At 45.9% G+C, this 23,291-nt stretch overlaps 1 protein-coding gene across 2 annotated transcripts in view; it reads left to right on the forward strand.

The window, feature by feature from the left end:
* LOC144950104 (disks large homolog 2-like) overlaps nt 1–23,291 on the forward strand; it is a 422,604-nt gene that overhangs the window by 136,586 nt on the left and 262,727 nt on the right. For both annotated transcript variants that reach the window (XM_078880161.1, XM_078880160.1), the window contains exon 2: nt 11,719–11,886. In XM_078880161.1, coding sequence (XP_078736287.1) covers nt 11,719–11,886 — 168 coding nt within the window. The remainder of the gene's footprint in view (nt 1–11,718; nt 11,887–23,291) is intronic.

Here is a 23,291-nt window from a genome sequence, read left to right on the forward strand (position 1 = left end):
ATGGTCCCGGCCCTCCCTCCAATGGCCAAGCCGCAATGACCAGCGTGGGGGCAGTATAATAACACTGGTCAACAACAAAAAACACATTTTTTTCTGGCCTGGACTTTTGCAGCTGTTCTAGAGACTAATTTCAGGGTGCCGATTCCAAATCTGATCTCAGATTTGCTCCATCACATGTCATTTTTATGCTATCGGCATACCCCATTTTCATTGATTTTACCCGAAATTAACTCTGTCACTTATGATTGCAAATTGTTGCGAGTCGGTGACTGCTTTAGTGGTGTATTTCGCAAACATGCCCGACTGTGAGTGCGGGCACAAGCCGGCGTGAGTAGGTTAAACGTTGAGTTTTATAATTGCACCACGGGGTGACCAGCCCCCCCACCCAGCCCCACCCCTCCCACCCCCCACCCTCCCCACCCAGCCCCTCCCCACCCTCCCCTCTTCACTTAGCCCAACCCTCCCCATCCTCCTCTCCCCACCCAGCCCCTTCCTCCCCACCCAGCCCCTCCTTGCACGACGGACGGACAGACACAATAATCCCCTGTGGGCTGGTGTAACCAGGAGGTTCCTACCAGTATAAATTGAACTGTCGTGTAGAGTTAGGAAGCAAGCCCGATGAAGCATGCTCTCAATGTTCTTGACCATCATCGGCCATCATCCCTCGTGTCCCAGAAGTCGGTATAAATGGTCCACATTTGTTTTTTGCGTTTAGTCAAAGTCGATGATATATATTTGTTTATTTACATACACGTGGCACAATGTCTGGCTCCTATGCGCCACTCATATCTCGCAACCCGAAGCCGTGCAGTATTATGATTCACCGGATTATTATTTGTACCATACTACTCGCAACACGTGGCCTGGCACCAAAAACAAATATGGATCGGCTCCGAAAACCATATCTTTTAAACTAAACTCAACTACTTTATTTATCACATATAAAAGCCTACTGAGCCGTGAGCTCTCTTTCACAGTTGACCTTGGCCACACGCGATAGCTCGTCACAGTGGCTGATATCATCATCATCATCACACGTGGCAATTCACAGCAGCAACCAAATCACCTAAACGCGTTTTGTTTCAAAACGCGGAGGAGGGCAAAACCGGAGGAACTCGGAGAGCATTCCACATGACCACCAAGTAGCAGGCCTCATCACTCCAAATATACAACAGGCATGGCCAGGGTCCGGGATCGAACCCACGACCTCCTGCGTACGAGGCGAGGGAGATAACAGCTCCCCGCCACCCCCGGCGTCCCAACGTGTCGTCGTCAACATTTGTGTTCGTTCTCGACTTTGCGTGTTCCCACTTTTGTTGTTGTTCTGTGCCTCTCAATGCAATTCCGAGTATTAATTCTAGATTTGAAGCTTTCGTGACTGCAAGGATTCATATTCTTAGGTTTTTTTTCGGTAAAGTCACGTAGGTAAAACATCAAAATTAATAAAAAATTTAATAAAATAAAAATCTCGACGTTTCGGAGGCAACACAAGTCTCCGTCATCAGGTGGGACCGTCACAGCCAGATTAGCTGCATCAAGTGAGGCAATGATTCAAGATGTAATCCCTTAAAAGCAAGTTGAGGGGGGAGGAGAGGGGGGGCTCATCAGAATGTGGTAGCCAATGAATGGAACGTATCGGGAGGGAGGGGGGCGGGGCTCAAAGACGGCACGGAGTGCCACGTACAACGCATCGAGAGGGGGAGGGGGGCGGGGCCAAAAATTCCGAGTGTTGCGTTCCTTGACCGCTCCCCCGCTTCACCAACTGAGAACCAAAGCACCTGCCCCGTCACTCGCTTGATCGGATGAGAAGCACTCGTGTCGTCGTCTCCCTCTCTGTAGATGCCAATCGACTGACGAGTTGGGAAATCTCCCAGCACTCTGTTCAACACGTGGGGGGGGGGGCGGGCTTTCCGGAGGTGCCCGTTAACATTTAGAAATGGCATCGGGAGAGACCCCCATCGCCTCTCTCCATATGTCCGCTGTCACCGGCAGGCGAGTACAGCTTACAGATGGATGCATTTGGCGCAAGAAAGGGGGGTGGTGGCGGCGGAGTAGGGGTTGGGGAGAAGGCATGGGGGTGGCGTGAAGTGGAACGGCGGCTGTGGGTTTAGCCGAGCGGATGGCTGGCGCTTGGCTCGAGGCACCACCGGAGTGCCTGATATTCATTCGGAGTGTTTTAATGCGGACGAGTTCACTTGAAGAGATGTCCATCTCCACGGACCGTTCTCGAACAGATGGGACAGCCGTGCCTGGAGTCAGGGCCCATTCCTATTCTGTGGAATTCCACTACCGTGCCCTGAACCATCTAAAGAAAAAGAAAAACTGCTCACTGTTTAGCCCGGCATTTAAAGATAAAATACATGGTTGTTGATTCACTTAATTATTATTTTAATTGCACCTTTAGAGGAACAGCATAACATTTAATTGGTCGATTTGATTGGCGTTCTGAAAGGATTCTTCGTCGCTTAAGACGCGGTGAGTCCGGACGGCATGGTCAGGAAACAATTTGGTGGGGGGGGGGGACAAAAAGTAAAATAATTTTTTTTTTATCTTCAAGGTCAACGCAACCTCGATTTGGGTCCTTCGGTCCACTCGGCTTGCAATTCGCGCTACAACGCGTGCCACCGTTTTGTACACCAAAGCGCGAAACGCACCGCCTCGGCCATGCGTCATTTAATTGCCATGTGCCGGCGTTGTTGCGCTTAATGTTTTTTTAAAACGCTGTTTGTATACGCCTTCAATTGATCTACCGTTGAATTTCGATTTAAAGCTTTCGTGACTGCAGGGATTCATCTTCTTGGTTCTTTCGGTAAAGTCATGTAGAAGGGAAAGATTTGGAATCAGCACCCCAAAATTACCTTAAAACCGTTGGAATACCTTATGCCAGAAAAAGTGTGTTGACCAGTGTAATCCCTGGTGGGCAGTATGGAACCTGTTGTTCCTACCTGTATTGACCCCTCCATCTCGGCCCTCATTCCCAATACATATCCACGTCTTGCACTCCTGGTCCTGGTGACGTCAGTGCCCTCTAACCCTTGACCCCCGTCTAGTGTATTCCCGTGCGTGTGATTGGTGCGTGTTATACTGAGTGCGGAGATTTCATGTCTGTGTGGTGCGTGTGCGTGATTAGTGTCTCGCAGATCCCTTACGCCTGTATGTTTGGAGTTTGCGTGTCTCTCTCTCTCTCCCCGTGGTCGCGTGGAGTTTTCTCCGGGTCCTCCGGTTTTTTCCTCCACATTTAGAATCGGCGTCACGCGTTGAGAGTATTCGGCGGCGAGTCCGGAAGATACTGTCAGGACACATTTTTGTTATCAAAACGATTGTATACGCACAAACGTGTTACTTTACACATTACTTTAGTCTTCTGCTGTCATGTTATCTTGTTTTAATTACGATTCCCGCTTGCGCCGGCTCGCGCGTGGTTTGTGCCCGGCGGCAATTTCTTAAAAACAATTTTTGGCAAAGGTGATTTGTGTATTGCCGTGCCAGACGGTGGCGTGTCCATGGGTGGAAAAACCCCGATTTTTCCAGCGGCAGGCATCGGGTTTTTCTTTTTAATACAATTAAACCCGATTTCGGGGAATTAAAACCTGGTTTAATGAATACGAAACTCTGATCCAAGGCTTAGGCTGCTTCCTCGTCGGTGCTGCTATCGTACTCGGGGGGGCCGTCGGGCACGGGGTAGTCGTAGAATGCGGCGGGCAGGTTGGTCTTGATGAACACGAGCTTCTCCTCCACAATTGTGGTGGGCGCCAGTGAGTTCCTTCGCTTGGAATGGATGAAGGCCATCGTTGAGAAGTTGGCGAAGTGCGGTTCTGCAATTAGAACCAATTAAACCGGATTTCTCCCAATCTCAGATGAGCGGGTTTAATATAAAAAGACAATTAAACCCGATTGTTAAAAAACCCGACTGTGCCACCCTTGGGCGTGTCCACTCTGCCTCACTAGTCTGTCGGCCTGGCGAACGATCGATTTGCTCGAAGGGATTAAGATGAAAATGCACGCAGGGCAAAGGAAAGCAAAGGGCGGGGGGTGCAAATTGACAAGCGCACTGGTTAACAGCCGAGGAACTTGAGAATCAACAGAATATGTTGGCTTAATTAAAAGTGGAATATCGAGGCAGAGCGGTGCTTTTATTTTTATTTAAAGGGCCGCTCCGGTGTGATGGGCAGCATGCTGGACTTGCAATCCAGTGATTCCATCTCCCGACGCTCCAGTTTACTGGACATCTGTGAAAAATAGCATTATAGCTCATCTGATTCCTCCAGTATGCATGCATATTCTGATTCTGAAATAATTGGTGGGTGACAAGTCTTTTTAAAACTCCACGACTCCAGGAAGTGGCCCCGAAGCATGCCATAACGTAAGTGACCGTGGCCAATTACAGCCAACGTCAGTTGACTGTGGACAATTAGACCCAAGCTGAAACATAGCATATAAAAAAAATGTTTAAAAATATAGGTATTTAATTTTTAATGATAGACTATAGTATTGTCATCTGTATGACATAAGTATACCAAGTTTGCAATCGATACCACATTGGGAAGTGGGTCAAAATTGAGTTACAAGATTTGAGCGTGTAATAAAAAAATATATTTTTTTCGTTTCAAACTCCCACTGCAGCGCATCAAACACACATCTTCACTTCAAACCGTTTCAGTTCCTCCCTTAAAATAACCACCACAGCTTCTCCCCTAGCCCATCCTGCTACCGCTACTCCTTGTCCCGGCCCCACCAGCTACGACGATGCTTACCCCAACCTCAAATATCTCACACCACACCCCCCTACCCTGCACCCCCCCCCCCCCCGACAACGACCCATCAGAGGTCGCAATCGGGTACCCGATACCCGTACCCTACCCGATACCCGGCTACGGGTACCCGTTTGCGACCCTGGTGCGGCTGGGTACGGGTACGGCTACCCGTTTGCGACCCTGGTGCGGCCGGGTACGAGTACGGGTAGACCGTGAGTCACTGGTGAGTCGCCGTTTGTCACTCATTTCGGGTAGGGTACGGGTAGGGAACGGCTACCCGTACCCGCCGCCCGGGTACCCATTTGCGACCCTGGTGCGGCCGGGTACGGGTACGGGTAAGGAATCAAAACCCGTTTGCGACCTCTGCGACCCCCCACACAGCATGGGAGGAGGCCCTCATCCAGCGGCGGATTGACGCACGCGCGCGTACGCCAAGTCAACAACGCAGCGAGCGACGCTGCCGGAGCTCCACCCCTTACAGCTCAGTGTAGCATTAGGGGCCGTCCATAAATGACGTCATGCGATTTTGGACGATTTTTTTACCCCCCCCCCCCTTCGTTACACGGCGTCACAAAAAGTCAGACCCCCCCTCCTCAAATATGACGTCACAAAGCTCTGCCCCCCCCCCCCCCCCAAAATATAAAACATGCTTCAAATCGCTTTAAACTATTGTCATTTTAGTGCGTATTTAATGTGGTGCTGCACTCTGATGTTGTAGGAGAAAACATTTATTAAAACGTCTATTTAATTAAGTAGAACGTGTTGTCTATATTTATTTAAAGTTGCGCATTTTTACGTGACGTCACATTTATCACCCACCCCCCTCTCGTCACACATCGTCACAAATGTCTGACCCCCCCCCCCCTAGGTGCGTGACGTCATTTATGGACGGCTTGACTTTAGTTTGTGTCATTTGCAAAGATCGCCCACTTGCTAACTGTGCGAAGAATGGTACTCGTGGTATTTCGTGGAAGCTGGATTGGATGATGCTCGGTTGAGATGACACGTTGGTGGTGGTGGTAGTTTACTTTGAATTACCGTGAGACAAAAAGTTCCGAAATCTGGATTCGTCAACGAAAAACACCACCACTGCTTCTCTAGCATACTGCAACAAGTCTCAGTAAATAAAACATCGATAATGAAGAGATAAGCGAAATAAAAAAATAGATAGCAAATCATAATCGCTAAATAAAAATGATTTCTTTTTTAAAATAAATAATAAGTTAAATATAGGTTATTCCCAGATAGAATGCCGTATCAATTTTTTTGTATCTGCCATATTATATTAAATATGCCATGTTATTAAAATCTGCCATATTATTTAAATATGACATATTAATATTATATTAATTGTAATAATTGTAATAATAAATGGTAATACTGAATAATAATTGTACTAAGTTTTAATTGTAATTTAACAAAAAAAATCTGCCATATTAATTGCAATAATTAATTGTCATAATTTTAAATTCTAATAATTAAAACAAATTTAAGCTGCCATATTATTATATTAATTGTAATCATTAATTGTAAACAATAATTTTAATAATTAATTGTCATCATTAAAATTTTTTTATAATTAAAAAAGATCTGCCATATTAATTCTAGAACAGATACGACCTGAAGCGTGACGGCATGACATTTAGGAATAACAAAAAACCGTAGCATCCATTTAAAAAAATCTCAGTTTAAGCAACGCACGTGAAGTGATCACTTACAAGCAAATTCACTCGTCGACATTGGCAGCTGGGGCTTGGATGATGCTCGTGTGAGATGACACAACGAGCGAGCCCCGCCGCTCACTCGAGCAGCGAGAACTCGAGGAATTTGTGGAGCGGCGCTTCGGGGCAAAGATGCCCTTTTAACGTCTGACTTATGTTGACGGGGCAAGCGTTCTGCCAATGCATTTACAATTCGAATTAACATTTTCGTTGTTTTTTTCCCCTCTATTTTTTCGTCCCCCCCACCCCCTTCAAAAATCCCTCTCGTCAAACTTAAGGATGAGTTGAACTACACGGTACACACTTATTTAGATGATTTATTTGTATTATTTATTTATTTTTACCTACGTGACTTTACCGAAAAAACCTACGAGTATGAATCCTTGCAGTCACGAAAGCTTCAAATCTAGAGAGACTTACAGAAAAACCTATAAAGTCCGGGAAGGCACACGAGGGGTGAGTGGCCAGCACCACGCCCGGCCACCTTTGTCTCCTGCGCGGCGTTGTTTTTACACACCGCACCCAGGTTCTCATTTGAGGCTGAGTCGACTTGGGGGAGGCCCAGGACCGGTTCAGATAATCGTCACCGGTGTCGGCCGTGAGCGGGAATCGAACTGGGGTCGCCGGGTTCGTAGCGCTAACCGCTACACCACCGCTCCCCCACACAAAGTCATGCGCACATGCGCACGCACGCACACGCATACAAATCACCAAGCAAGCGACACAACGGATGGGGGTTAGATGGGGGTGGTTGGGGGGGGGTGTAAAATATCTGCTAAAGCTGCACGAGCCGATGCAGTTGGACCTGCTCGTTGGGTGTAATAATCGGGACAAGTCATGCTCACGGGACAAGCCATGCGGTGGGGATGGCGTGACAAATCGTTCCGGCATAAATCATAATAATGATGATGATGATGGGAGAGACTTTGACTTTTAAACAACTTTTATTGCCGCCAGCAGCAACAGCACTGGAGGCGATTCCGATATGAAAACACACAAAGTCACCAGCAACACAAATGAAAACAAACGCTGCAAATCCACGCGCTGTGGCGCTAAATACACCCACGCACAACACGAAAGAAAAGCCACGTGGTGGTGGTGGTGGTCATCGCGCACGCCACGGTGACGAGCGAGCGCTTCAGAAGGTGAACACCACGAGGAGGGTGCCGTCCACGCTGGTACAGAGAGGGGCTTGTCGGGCTCCCCAGCGTTCGAAGAAGACGCGCTGCACATCACCGACACGTGTGTGTGGTATGGGAGAGAGGAGATGGAAAACAAAAACGCAACGTGCTGGGGGGGGAGGTATGGCTCGCAAGATTAGTGGGCGCCCGCGTCGTGATGCGCGAGCTATTACGATCGATGCTCATTCCAGGTCTCCGGCTTGCTGCATTAACGATTCATAATCAACGTTTTTGGGTTAGATCGCGTTTGGTAATTGGTTCTTTACCCTTCTATCTGGCAACAAAACTGACACCAAAAAAGGTGTCAGTTTTGTTGCCAGATAGAAGGGTAAAGAACCAATTATCATATTTTTACTGGCAAATGAGGTTCCCATAGTGTAGATCGCGTTTTTTTTTATAAATGTGTCGTAACCCTCCACCACCCGACACGGCCAATCAGCAAAAAAAGTGTCACGTTGACAAAAGACAAATAGTTCACTGATTTAGCCCACCGGTGTGTTGAAGCGTGAAAGCACAACATTTACAAAAACATTTTTTTGTGAAACCACAATATTTAGTTTGGCGTTTTAACATCTTGACACAACTCCTGTTTTATTGCCAGAAAGGGCCAAACCTATTTTTACGTAACATTCTTACCTACTCCATACTGGGACATCCGTAACAAGTAAACCCGTAAAAACAAAGTTTTTCACTATAAATCCTTTATATGCGTGGCATCGGGGCGGCTAGAGTCCTCTCGTCCTTTGGCTTGAGATGGCTGCCACCTATGGGTCAGATGATTGTCTGGCAGCATTAAACAATAGGCAATTACATATTTATTTATTTTTCCCTAAACAGTGTAAAATTTTGGAATTTTTTTTCACGAAAATGCATTGTCACGCACAACGAGTCTGTGTGCAAAATGTCAGCTCGATTGGATCACGGGAAGTGGGTTAAAAAACGACCGAAAGATTTGCACGGTCCTAGCAAGCTAACTTAATATAAAGGATTTAAAAAGAGCCCATCGTATTCCTCCGGTCTCTAAATATCTGTTCTGATTCTGCATCTACTCCCTCCGCGCTGATGCACGGCTTCAACTCCGACCTCTCCTGGTCTTACTCCCGTAGCAACAACACGTCTGATAATTGTTTTTTTTACCCTTTTATCTGGCAACAAAACTGACACCTTTTTTTATGAGGAGTCATGTTTGCATAGACCACAATACCTGCAGTCATAATGCAAACAAAAATCATAACTCTGATAATGTATGCACTGTCCTTGAAGTTGATTGGTCCACACCCGAGACAGCTTTCCTTAGAGCCTAGTCTCACATGGTGTTGGACCAGATGACGCCAAAAAAAGGTGTCAGTTTTGTTGCCACATAAAAGGGCAAATGAGGTACCAATGGTGTAAACAACACGTCTGTTAGACCGACGTTTCGTTGACAACGGGACCACGTTTCGCAGCTGTAGGGTCGGACAACAACAACAACAACAAAAAGTCTGACCTCCCAAGCTCCGTCGAGTTCTAGCACCGCATGGCACTTCATGGATTTATTTTTTTATTTTTTGTGAACGTTGAGCAGTCTGGTTATCGATGAATTCTTGGGGACGCGGCCGCCTTTTCACCAATGGGGGGTGAAGGGTGCTTGGGACAAAGTTTCCCACCCTCTCCTCGCAAACTCAGCGCCGAGTTAGGCGGTTCATAATAATTCAGAGCTGCGCGCCGAGTAGCGCTTCGGTTGAACATTGGTGGCCTCTGGTGGCTGCAGGGTGGTTACGCCAACGCCATTCGCTAACGTACGGCGTATTACGGTACGGTCCCTATATGTGCAGAACGTTTAATTTATTGGATAAGGGCATAGGCGGAGTTGGACTTCTAAATTTGGAAGGGGGGGGGCAGCGGTTCGTGTGCCCCCCCCCCTCCGCCCCCCACCATGAGAGGAACCAGAGAAAAATCCACGCGACCACGGGGAGAGAGACACGCAAACTCCAAATATACAGCAGCATGCGTCAGGGTCGGGATCGAACCCACGATCTCCTGTACACCAGGCGAGGTAGTTAACATCTCCTAGCCACCGTGGTGTCAGGGTTGGGATCGAACCCACGACCTCCTGCATACCAGATTAGGTAGTTAACATCTAGCCACCGTGGTGGCAGGGTCGGGATCGAACCCACGACTTCTTGCATACCAGGCGAGGTAGTTAACATCTCGCTACCGTGGCGCCCGGTTCCAGTGAAGGGAAGCAAGAAGGGTAAAAGGAAGGAGAGAGCGGCAGGGCGAGAGGCAGAGAGAGAGCGAGAGTAGGGATTGTCACGTCTGAGCAGCATAGCTGGTAATAAAAAAAAACAAGATTGGTTAAAATATATAGCGCTGGCGGTCCTCATCGCCTGTGGATGTAATAACAAGGCCCCGGGTAATGGAGCTGTAGAGTGGTGCGGGTTTAATGGGGCCTCTATATTTCGCTGGACGTGTGGAATAACGGAATGAATATACTCATCAGGCGCAGATGACCGCCGATAGGTTTGCCATTCCCTTCTCCTCCGCTAAACACCACCCCTCGCACCCTCCGCCAATTAAATGCACGGTGGGTGCAAGCGGAAATACTTTCGGATTAAAAAATTCGAGGTCCGTTTGGTTTAATTCCCCGTTAAATATGGACTCGCGTTATTAAGCGATCGAAAATCTGCTGCGTTTGTATCATTTGGGGTTTTTTTTTTGGGTAAAACCGTTAGGATTTTGGTGAAACCGTTAAAAGCGAATGGTAGCCTGCACTCCGTCGTTCACGCTGCCGTATTCAGCAGTTACATAATAGGCCGATGTTTCAGGCAACGGACCTTCTTCAGAGCAGAGAGAATGACTGAGATATCACTTGAAACCGTAAGGGTCCTGAGAAAATTGGGGCATTTTTACAGTTTTTGACATGACGGTAACGTTTATTGTTGTTGTTGTTGAGTGGAACGTTAAAATGTATTTCTATTCCAATTATAAACTCTTCATTCGTAAGCTTTCTCCATGTCACCATCCTCCACCTCTCCAATCTGCCGAAGGGCAATAGCTTGCTGAAATATCAGCCAACTATATGTGTTTTTTTCTCTCTTAATAAGACCGTCTTAATTATGGAAGGACCGCAGTGAATTTCATTTTGTCATCTAAAGAAAATCGTTTATTGATTTATACTGCAGCAAGATGCTGCTGTGGTGGATAATCATTAGCATGCTGGACTTGCAATCCAAGGGATCGACACTGCTTTATTCCCCTGGCATCACAGTTGAAACAATGGTGCAATTTTATTAAAGCCCTTTCTTCCTCTGTCCACCTAGCAGTATTATAAATGGCACAAATGAAGCACAACACCTTACTGATATTGTCAGGGAGCGTAAACAATCACGCAAACTCCGGTCATCATCGCAGCAGCGGTTTTTGGCTAACCATCAAACAAAGACGGTCACTGCATCTCGCGCTTTCAGATGCGCTTCTGCGGCCGTCTGGAACGCTCTTCCTTACGATATTAGGAAGCCACTGGAGCTATGCACTATTAAATCATCTCGATTGAAAACGAATTCTCTTCCAAATGCATTTCGTGTTCGGTTTGTTATCCTCTCCCTACGCCTACGATTAGCACGGTTGCCTACGTACGGTGTGAAAGAAGTTCAACATACACACGTACGTTAGTTGATATGCAGGTCACGTTTGGTGGGACACATTGCGGATCCAGCCATGTATTCCAAGACGTGTGGCTAGCGTGGAAAAATAGGCTAAAACATACCCCTCGAGTGGAGGGCCTTCCGCCAGCAGTGGTGTGAGCGAGCAAGTGCAGGCCTGTACTTTTACCTTAAAGGGGCTGTGTTGAATTGAAGCGTTTTGTAACACTGAAATACAACGGATACTTTGACTCATTGCTGTGTTGTGTCGTGACTGCGTCGCGCGCGGTGACCTTTTCCCGGACATCTGTGAAACTTCTGGACATGTGTGACAAAAATGCGCCGTAGCTTACCGGATCCCTCCACATCCAAATCAAGATTTCCGACCGATTCTGACACGGTCATGACCCGCCCGTCTCGCTCCGCCGCATGTTTGCAGAAATACCGCTATCAGGATGAGGACCACACGCCCCCCGAGAACAGCCCCCCGCACTCCGGCAGCGAGATGAAGACTCCCCCGGAGCTGGTGCACGTGGCCGAGAAGAACCTCTCGCAAGTGGAGAACGTCCACGGATACGTGGCCCTCACGCAGCTCTCCCCCATGAAGGTAACCGTCTAGGCCTCGAGCCTGGGTCGAGGCGAGTTATCCTCGCTCAGATCTGCCTCACGGAAGGCGCGTGCCCCGGACGTAAGCCATTAACGCCAACACCTGACAGCCAAGCCTCTAACCATCGCACAGGCCTACCTAAATCTAGAACCATGATGCTTCATAAAAAACCCCAAATCTATAAACCTCACTCAGATCTCTTCCATGAAGTTGGGCCTCCTGGATCAAACCCCCTAAGCCTAGCCCAGATCTTGGCCATCATTTCAACTATGACCTGAACACCCAACAATAGCTCTCTAACATCCTAATCCTACCCTTGACCCCTTAACCATAGGCCGAACTTAATCCTATACCCCAAACCATTACCTTTCACTCTAACCTCGAATGCTAAAACCCTGGTTCGAACACCATAACCCTAACCCATGAGCCCTAAACTCTTATCCTGTATCCCGAACATTATCCCTAAACCCCCGACTCCTAAACCCTAACATCTTGACCCTTCCAGTCTCAATAAAGATTCGCATTTTGATACTCAAGACCCAGTGAACACCTTCATGTTATCCTTAACCGCAACTCACGGACCCGGCCCATCGCTGTGGGATGTGGGTGACATCGCTGCCGTACACCTGCCAGCCAGCTGGCAAAAAAACTTTCTTTTTTTTACAATACAGTATTTTGTGAAATGGTACGCAAAATATTTAATCATCCTTGACTTATAACAACTTACTTGACATACACAGTATGTGACGTGCTGAAAACTCAACGCGTATTCAAATCGGTTACGTTTCCAGAAATCGTTCGCTCCCTTCTAAATGTTTATGTGGCTACGTACGAGCCGAACGACCGCTATCCAGCGCGAGCCACCACATTTGGATTTACGGCGCATTCAATGCATCGCAGCGACACAGTTAACGCATTTGCAGTCGCGTGAAATGGACACGCATTTTAACCTTAATTGCAACGGCGAATAATTCGCTGCTGCTTCGCGCGTGCGTGTGCGTGCGTGCGTAAGTATAATTGCGGAAATCATTTTGGGAGGTGTTTTTTTTTTTCACCGCTGGTTAATGTGCTCCAAATTCTCGGGGTGCTGTGGGCAATATTTATTTATAGATGTTTACGTGTGCGCACACATGTTGGGTTTACACATTGGATTTGAATAAATTAAGGGGAGGGCAATTTTTTTTCCACGGTGCAAACGCCCGCGCGCGTGCGTGTACGTTGAACTTCTTTGTCACCAATATTTTGTTTTGAAGCTTTCGTGACTGCAGGAATTCATACTCTTTGGTTCTTTCGGTAAAGCCACGTAGGTAGAAAAAATAATAATATACATGATGTTTTAAAAAATGCACACGGTTTGAATTCGCTATATCTCTGCAACCACGAACCGCCCATGAATGAAACTCTTACCACTTGAAAGGGCGGGGCATAGAGAGGGCGGGGCATAGAGAGGGCGGGGCATAAAGAGGGCGGGGCATAGAGAGGGCGGGGCATAGAGAGGGCGGGGCATAGAGAGGGCGGGGCATAGAGAGGGCGGGGCGTAGAGTTTAAAATGATTACCGCAAGATGCCTCTCCCAGCGCACAAACAGCCCCTCGCCTCAGTCATTCGCAAGACGCACTGCCTCAACGTTGGATAGGTCGCACGAGACCCCAAGACTTGGCGCTACACTCTTGGCCCCCAAGATCCCCAGACATCACCACACCCTGCCACTTTTTCTTGTGGGGATACGTCAAAGACCCGTGGTGTTTTTGTGCCACCATTATTGGAAACTAATCTGGATGACGTCAAAAACAGAATTACGACAGCGGTGCCTTGAGTGGAAGAAGACACTTTGAGAGGCGTTTGTGACGAATTCAACTATCGTCTCGATGTTGTCCGTACAGCAGGTGGAGGGCACACAGAGCATTTATAAAATGGTTCGTAAAACTTGATAACTCATTAAACCGCTCGTAAGTTTTCGTGTAATTGTAACATGTTGCCATCGTGAAATATACTGCTTTGAAATTGGGTCCCTCTGTTTCCCAACACCCTGTATCACGACGTTTCGTTCGCAACACAAGCGGTCGTCCTCAGGGGGAACAAATAATCCAGCAGTGGAACTGCTGAACCAGGAAGAGCACAGCGAGGGAGCTGCTACAACAAGAGGTCATTTATGTTGTCACCGTACGTAGCCAATCGGAGGTGCGTTGGAAGGACAACAAACTGAACACAAAAAGCAGTTCTTCTTGGTTCTTTCGGTAAAGTCACGTAGAAGGGAAATAATAAAATAAGAAAAATAAAACATAAAATAATAAAAATAAAACATTTTAAAATAATTCTCACGACGTTTCGGCCACAATGCAAGCAGCCGTCCTCAGGTGAAGAACAGGTCTGTCGAGAAGACAGAGTCTGAATGGTCTTCTCGACAGACCTGTTCTTCACCTGAGGACGGCTGCTTGCGTTGTGGCCGAAACGTCGTGATAATTATTTTATTATGTTTTATTATTTTATTATTTCCCTTCTACGTGACTTTACCGAAAGAACCAAGAAGATGAATCCCTGCAGTCACGAAAGCTTTAAATCGAAACAAAAAGCAGTTGTAAAGAAATCGAGATTTTCAGTTCACACTTGAAAATGAACGGCGCGTTGCATAATGGAACCCGTATGAAAATGAGAATGGATTGCGCCGAGGTCTGGAGGGAGTTTGGCATAGGCCCAAGTCGCGAGAATTAGAATGAATGGGGTTGGCCTGTGTTGTGAGCTTTGATACAGAATTGTCCAAGCATGTGCTTCGTTCCCCAAGTGGGCATTTCTTTTCCCCCTCTCTTAAAGATTAATTTTGGCGTGGCGAGATAATGCTGCGTCGTTTCATTTGTGTTTTCAACGACGTACAGTATATTGCGCGGTAAGAGGGAAAAAAATAAACAACTCACTTGGAGAGCATTTACACCATCGGAACCTCATTTGACAGTAGAAAATAATGATAATTGTATTTTTATCCTTTTATCTGGCAACAAAACTGACACCTTTTTTTACAAGGAGTCATGTTTGCATAGACCACAATACCTGCAGTCGTAATGCAAATAAAAAACATAACTCTGATCATGTATGCACTGTCCGTGCGCCTTTTGGTGTCATCTGGTCCAACACTACGTGAGACTAGGCTTTAAGGAAAGCTGTCTCGGGTGTGGACCAATCAACTTCAAGGACAGTGCATACATTATCAGAGTTGTGTTTTTTGTTTGCATTACGACTGCAGGTATTGTGGTCTATGCAAACATGACTCCTTGTAAAAAAAGGTGTCAGTCTTGTTGCCAGATAAAAGGGTAAAAAAACAATTATCAGCTCACGTGGAATCAAAGGAACGGGGACACGTGTGGAAAATCATGGGTGCCCCGTTTCTGACCAGGTAAGTCCCACTGAGCCAGTAGTGTCGATGACGGTGGTGGTGGTGGTGATGATAGTGATGATGATTGCAATGATGGCAGTAATGCTTTCATAAGGGTTCAGGGCGTTCATCATTTCTCTTCTGTCGTTGACTCGAACGCAGATGTTTTTGTACCATTTTCTCCTCGTGATTTTACTCTCCCTCGTGATTTTTTCTCTCCGTGATTTTTTCTCTCCTTCCTGATTTTTTTTCTCTCTCTTTTTCTCTCCCTCGTGATTTTTTCTCTCACTCGTGATTTGTTCTTTCCGTGATTTTCTCTTCCCCGTCGTGATTTTTTCTTTCCCTCGTTCCCTTGTAATTTTTTCTCTCCTTCTTGATTTTTTCTTTACCTCGTGATTTTTTCTCTCCCTCCTGATTTCTTCTCTACTTCGTGATTTCTTCTCCCTCGTGAGTTTTTCTCTCCTTCCTGAATTTTCTCTCTCTCTTTTTTTCTCTCACTCGTGATTTTTTCTCTCCCTCCTGATTTTTTTCTCTCACTCGTGATTTTTTGTCTCCGTGATTTTCTTCTCCCTCGTGATTTTTTTCTCTCCCTCGTCAGTTTTTCTCTCCTTCCTGAATTTTTCTCTCTCTCTTTTTCTCTCCCTATTGATTTTTTTCCTCTCACTGGTGACTTTTTAAATTTCTATTTAAAGCTTTCGTGACTGCAGGGATTCATCTTCTTGGTTTTTTCGGTAAAGTCACGTAGAAGGGAAGTAATAAAATAATGTTTTATTTTTATTATTTTATTACTTCCCTTCTACGTGACTTTACCGAAAAAACCAAGAAGACTTTCTAAATGTTATTAAAATGTATTTTTATAGATTTTTTTTCTTAGATTCGTTTTTCCGTTGTGTCGACAAGTGAGCCAGCCTTTAATCCTGGCTGGCCCCCACTTTCTCGACTGCGCCGAGTGCCAGCCGCTAATCGGTTTCGCCTCATCAAGGCCGCTCCGATGTTCAGTTTGTTTGTCTTTGATTAAAACGCCACTCTCTTTGGCAATGCGAGTGCAAACAAATTGGCGGGACATTTAACGCGACATTTGGCGCAAGCTGCGGTGGCGCTTCGTGCTTAAATATTCGCGTATTCACCGATTCTTGAAGTTTGCTTAATTGCAATAATAGTCTTGGAAAGGGGCTCAGCTCGTCGCAAACCAATGACGAGGTGTTGGAACTACAGTAGATCATCGATTACGGTAGATCATCGATTAAGGTAGATAATCGATTACAGTAGATAATTGATTACGGTGGATAATCGATTACGGTAGATAATCGATTACGGTAGATCATCGATTATGGTAGATAATCGATTACAGTAGATAATTGATTACGGTGGATAATCGATTATGGCAAATAATCGATTACGGTAGATCATCGATTATGGTAGATCATCGATTACAGTAGATAATTGATTACGGTGGATAATCGATTACGGTAGAAAATCGATTACGGTGGATAATCGATTACGGTGGATAATCGATTACGGTAGATCATCGATTATCCGGTGGATTCGGGGGGGGGGGTGGTGAAGAGGGTGCTGTATTTTCTATTTAAAATAGAAAATGTTTGCACAAGCTTGTAAAACGTTATGTTTCTGTCGGTGTTGTGTATATATATGTTTGCGTGTTTAAAATGTGTTCACTATGGGCAATTGGCATAAATATCCATGCAAATAGACAAACATTCTGTCAAAGGTTACTTTTACTTACTGTACCGTACTTACAACCTCCAATCTCGTACTACCTAGGGGCCGTCCATAAATGACGTCACGCACCTGGGGGGGGGGGGGGGTCAGACATTTGTGACGACGTGTGACGAGGGGGGGAGGGGGTTTGAGAAATGTGACGTCACATCAAAATGCGCAACTTTAAATAAATATTGACAACACGTTCTACTTAACTAAATAGACTTTTGAATAAATATTTTCTCCTACAACATCAGAGTGCAGCGCCACATTAAATACGCACTACAATGACAATAGTTTAAAGCGATTTGAAGCATGTTTTATTTGGGGGGAGGGGGGGGCAGAGCTTTGTGACGTCATATTTGAGGGGGGGGGGGGTCTGACTTTTTGTGACGCCGTGTGATGAGAGAGGGGGGGGGGTCAAAAATCCTCAAAAATCTCGTGACGTCATTTATGGACGGCCCCCTAGGCTCTTGTTTCAACACAACCACGTGTTTGACGATCGCCGGACTGATGCGGCCTTTATTAGACCCGGTGAATTACACAACGCAACTTTTATTCACTCGAGTTATTAGTCATGAAACAATGTAGAGACATCTTCTTGGTTCTTTCGGTAAAGACACGTAGAAGGGAAATAATAAAAGAAAAAAAATAAACGTAATAAAATACAATTCTCACGACGTTTCGGCCACAACGCAAGCAGCCGTCCTCAGGTGAAGAACAGCAGTCACGAAAGCTTTACATCGAAATGTAGAGACTTGTGCAGTGTTTTCACGGTTTAAGCTCTATGTAGTGTATCATGTACCGTATGTAATGTCTTCTGTTTTTATTACCGTAATTATTAGTTATGAAACAACGTATACACGAGATTTGAAGTTTTCGTGACTGCAAGGGTCCATATTCTTAAATTTCACGTTCCCATGGGCGAGGCCGGTCACTCCATAGAGAGACCACAATTGACAATTTCAGGAGACGGCTCTTCTGGTGGGTGGGTGGGTGTGGGGGGGACGCCGTTGTCTCCCCAGCGGCGATGTTTTCTACGACACACCGCACCCAGGTACCTATATGAGGCTGAGTAGACCTAGGGGGGAGGCCCAGGAACGGTTCAGATAATCGTCACTGGCGGGTGTTGGTGGTGGCCTTGAGCCGGTATCGAACTCGGGCCTTTGCCGGGTTCGTAGCGCGGCGTAGCTAAACCGCTCCGGCGATTCAAAGCTGGATTTGCCGGGACACGGGTAACACCAGTGGTGGTGACCGCTGAACCAGGCCTGCCTTTACCGCCGCTCCGCCCCCTTGACAAACCCGCATGGTCAAGTCAAGTCAAGCACTATGAAAAACAAAAAGAAATACTACTCTGATAGTGCGCTGTTTTTGGGTTGTACGCCTTTTGGCGTCATCTGGTCCAACACCAATGGAGACTAGGCTCTAAGAAAAGCTGTCTCGGGTGTGGACCAATCAAATTCAAGGGCAGTGCATATCATTATCATCATCAGAGTTGTTTCTTTTTGTTTGCATTTTGACTGCTTGTGTTGTGGTTATTGCAAACATGATCCCTTGTATAAAGGTGTCAGTTTTTGTACCAGTTGAAAGGGTAAAAACCTATTACTCAAGTCAAGCAATTCCCCCCTACCCCCACCCCTTATGCCGCCTGTTACAGTGCGGGGAGACCTCGATCCAGCAGTGGATTTACAAAAGGACCCGCAGACACACACATATACATTTTTTATAATCGTCACCAGTGGTGTTGGCGGCCGTGAGCGGGAATTGAACTCGGGTCTCGAATTCGAAGCTCGATGCGCTAACCGCTGTGCCACCGCTCCCCCACACACGCACACTGCATGATTACATTGATACGGTGTTATTGCTTCTGAACGGTGGCTCATCGGATATAAAATCACGACGAACAATAGTATGCAAATCTTGACAATAAAGGATGCAGCGCGTAGATTACGAATGCGGAATTCACGGGGAAATTGGCGGATGTGGTGGTGGTGGTGGCGGCGGTGGTGTCATGATAACGCTCATCAGATAATTGCGGAGCGTCGAACGACATTACGCCCAGATGCCTCGCAAATTGTGTCATAATTTATCTGGGGATGCCATCGTTGACCATCCCTCGCCTTTCAGAAATTAAATGCTGGTCTCTGTAAGTAAAAACAAAGATAACTGACGGTTTTTTTCTTCACGGATTTAATTCCAGAATTGTGAGACAGACAGAGAGAGAGATGGCAGGCTGGAAACAAATATTGGAGATACGTTATCGACGTTTAGTTTGTTTAGCCAGGTGATCATCTTTCCAGGGACCCAGGGTATTTAGGATGCATTTGCAAGAGTGGCCTGGGTCGCAGAAATGTCATTGGGACCCATAGAGATACTGAGAGATACATGGAAACTCACAGAGACACATAGATATACAGAGAGACCAGGAGATACATAGAGATTTATAGAGACACACTGAAGCCCACAGAGACACACACAGATACAGAGAGATTGAGATACGCAATTATCGACACATAGAGACCCATAGAGATGCACACACATTCATAGAGACACATAGAAACCCGCCGAGATACATACAGATACAGAGCTAGAGACCGAGAGATACATAGAGAATCACCGATACAGAGACCCATAGAGACACATACGTGATACAGAGATGTTCAAAGAGATCATAGAAACCCACAGAGACACAGAGATACAGAAAGACCGAGAGATACATAACCAGTTATTGATACATAGAGACCCATAGAGTTACATAGGAGATACAAAGAGATCATCGAAACCCACAGAGACACATCGAAAAACAGAGAGACCAAGATATACATAGAGACCCATAGAGACACATGACGATGCAGATACACACATATATACATATAGTCTCAACATCAGCCACACGAAGAGAAAATCTACAGTTTCACACTGAGACCTCATACACTCATAGACTCACATAGAGACCAATAGACTAACATAGGGACCCGTAGACTAACATAGAGTCCCATAGACCCATGCAGGGATCTAAAGATTCAAATTGATACCCACACGCACAGATACCCATAGACTCACACAGAGATCTATAGATTCACTCTGGGAGCCATAGACTCACGTTGGGACCCACGGACTCATGCACAGAGATCTATAGATTCAAATTGAGACCCACACGCACAGATATCCATAGACTCACACATATATATAGATTCACACCGCGACCCATAGACTCACTTAGAAACTCCAAGCCACAACATTTACAGTTTGAGTAAATGGTCTGGCTTGGCTCTCCAACACACCGGTGTGCTGTATTAGTACACTACACTATACACTACACTCTACACTACTATACCACTACATTAGTATACACTACACTATACACTACACTCTACACTAGTATACACTACACGATACACTACACTATATACTACTATACCACTACATTAGTATACACTACACTATACACTACACTATACACTACTATACCACTACATTAGTATACACTACACTATACACTACTATACACTACACTACACACTACACTATACACTACTATACACTACACGATACACTACACTATATACTACTATACCACTACATTAGTATACACTACACTATACACTACACTCTACACTAGTATCTTCTTGGTTTTTTCGGTAAAGTCACGTAGAAGGGAAATAATAAAATAATACAAATAAAACATCATTAAATAATTCTCACGACGTTTCGGCCACAACGCAAGCAGCCATCCTCAGGTGAAGAACAGGTCTGTCGGGAAGACAGCGTCTGAATGAAACACCACCAGGTTTGGAGCGTCTATTTAATCTGGGTTGGAAGGGGAAGAGCGCCTTGACAAAAGAAGACGCTGCCTTCCCGACAGACCTGTTCTTCACCTGAGGACGCCTGATTGCGTTGTGGCTGAAACGTCCTGAGAATTATTTTATTATGTTTTATTTTTATTATTTTATTATTACCCTTCTACGTGACTTTACCGAAAGAACCAAGAAGATGAATCCCTGCAGTCACGAAAGCTTTACATCGAAAAATCTACACTAGTAGTAATCAATTGGCATTTTTTCTGTTCACGTGACAAACCTTACTAATTCTCTGTGTCGGGTGGTTGGTGGGTTTAACGACACATTCACATATTTACGCGATCTAACCACAAACCCCCCTCCCTCTATTATGGATGAAATTGGTCGCGAAAGCCCCTGACGTTGTTAAATCACAGCCGTGGCTCTGCACCAACAATTGGCCGCACGATGGAGCCTGGTGCGTGAACGACCGTGGATGATGAACGCTTTGTTCGAGTGCCACCACGTGACCAACGCCGGTTGTGCATCACGCGGTATTTGTCCGCGCCCGTTGAGGGGGGGCCCGCTGATGCGTGGGTGGAAAAAACCCCGATTTTTCCAGCGGCAGGCATCGGGTTTTTTCTTTAATGCAATTAAACCCGATTTCGGGAAATTGAAACCTGGTTTAATGAATACGAAACTCTGATCCAAGGCTTAGGCTGCTTCCTCGTCGGTGCTGCTATCGTACTCGGGGGGGGCGTCGGGAACGGGGTGGTCGTAGAATGCGGCGGGCAGGTTGGTCTTGATGAACACGAGGAGCTTCTCCTCCACAATCGTGGGCGCCGCCAGTGAGTTCCTTCGCTTGGAATGGATGAAGCCCATCGTTGAGAAGTTGGCGAAGTGCGGTTCTGCAATTAGAACCAATTAAACCGGATTTTTTCCCAATCTCAGATGATCGGTTTTTATATAAAGCTCCAAATTAAATAAAAAGATAATTAAACCAGATTGTAAAAAACCCGACTGTGCCACCCTTGCGCTGATGAGGTTCGTCCTCTGCCGTCCAATTGAATGGCCGGTGAAGTGATGCCCTCTGCCGGTAGCAGCGACGCAGCGCGCTTGACTGCAGGCGAGCGGAACGAAAACTGGTTTTCAAGTTTCGATTTAAAGCTTTCGTGACTGCAGGGATTCATCTTCTTGGTTCTTTCGGTAAAGTCACGTAGAAGGGAAATAATAATAAAATAATAATAAAACATCGTAAAATAATTCTCACGACGTTTCGGCCACAACGCAAGCAGCCGTCCTCAGGTGAAGAACAGGTCTGTCGGGAAGACAGCGTCTGAATGAAACACCACCAGGCTTGGAGCGTATATTTAAGCTGGGTTGGAGGGGGAAGAGCGCCTTGACAAAATAATTTGCATATCAAGAGGAATTTAGCATAATAATTTAATATTTTATTATGTTTTATTTTTATTATTTTATTATTTCCCTTCTACTTGACTTTACCGAAAAATCCAAGAAGATGGTTTTCAAGTTTCAAGTTTAATTTATTAGGTACTAGCAGTGTAGTGTATAGTGTAGTCTGTAGTGGTGTAGTAGTGTATAGTGTAGTGTATAATAGTGTATAGTGTAGTGTATAGTAGTGTATTATATAGTAGTGTATAGTGTATTGTATAGTATTGTATAGTAGTGTATAGTGTAGTATATAGTAGTGTATAGTGTAGTGTATAGTGTAATATACTAGTACAGCACATCAGTGTGTTGGAGAGCAAATCCACAACATTTACAATCTGAGTACGACGTTTCGCCAGTAATTACAACCGGCATCATCAGGCGACAGCCAGATTTGGGGAGAAATCTGCCTGTTTCGTTCCTTGATTAAAACTAGAACTTAAACTAAACTAAATTGTCGTATTATTTACATTCCTAGGTAAGACCCACTGAGTCCTACATACTGCTCTTTTTCAGAGGCGACCTCTGCCACAAATGATAAGCTCTACGAAGTGGCTTATCGTGTGGACATTGCTAGCAGCCAATGTGGAGGGAAAGACCGGATGACACGGAGAAAAATCCACGTGACCACGGGGAGAGAGGGAGAGAGACACGCAAACTACAAATATACAGCAGCACCATCAGGGTCGGGATCAAACCCACGACCTCCTGTACACCAGACGAGGTAGTTAACATCTCCTAGCCACCGTGATGATGAGAGAGAGACACGCAAACTCCAAATATACAGCAGCACCATCAGGGTCGGGATCAAACCCACGACCTCCTCTACACCAGGAGAGGTAGTTAACATCTCCTAGCCACCGTGATGATGATAATGAGAGAGAGACACGCAAACTCCAAATATACAGCAGCAGGCGTCGGGGTCGGGATCAAACCCACGACCTCCTGTATACCAGGCGAGGGAGTTAACATCTCGGTGGCCAAACGTTTATGCCGTGAAGGCTTTCAAACGTTTGGCCCCATGAGCCGAATTAACGGGGTTGGTCGCAACTCCCACCTGTGGTGTCAAATGCCAGCGAGGATCCGCCATGG

Source organism: Lampetra fluviatilis, chromosome 56 (assembly GCF_964198595.1).
Source record: "Lampetra fluviatilis chromosome 56, kcLamFluv1.1, whole genome shotgun sequence".
Taxonomy (NCBI): Eukaryota; Metazoa; Chordata; class Hyperoartia; order Petromyzontiformes; family Petromyzontidae; genus Lampetra; species Lampetra fluviatilis.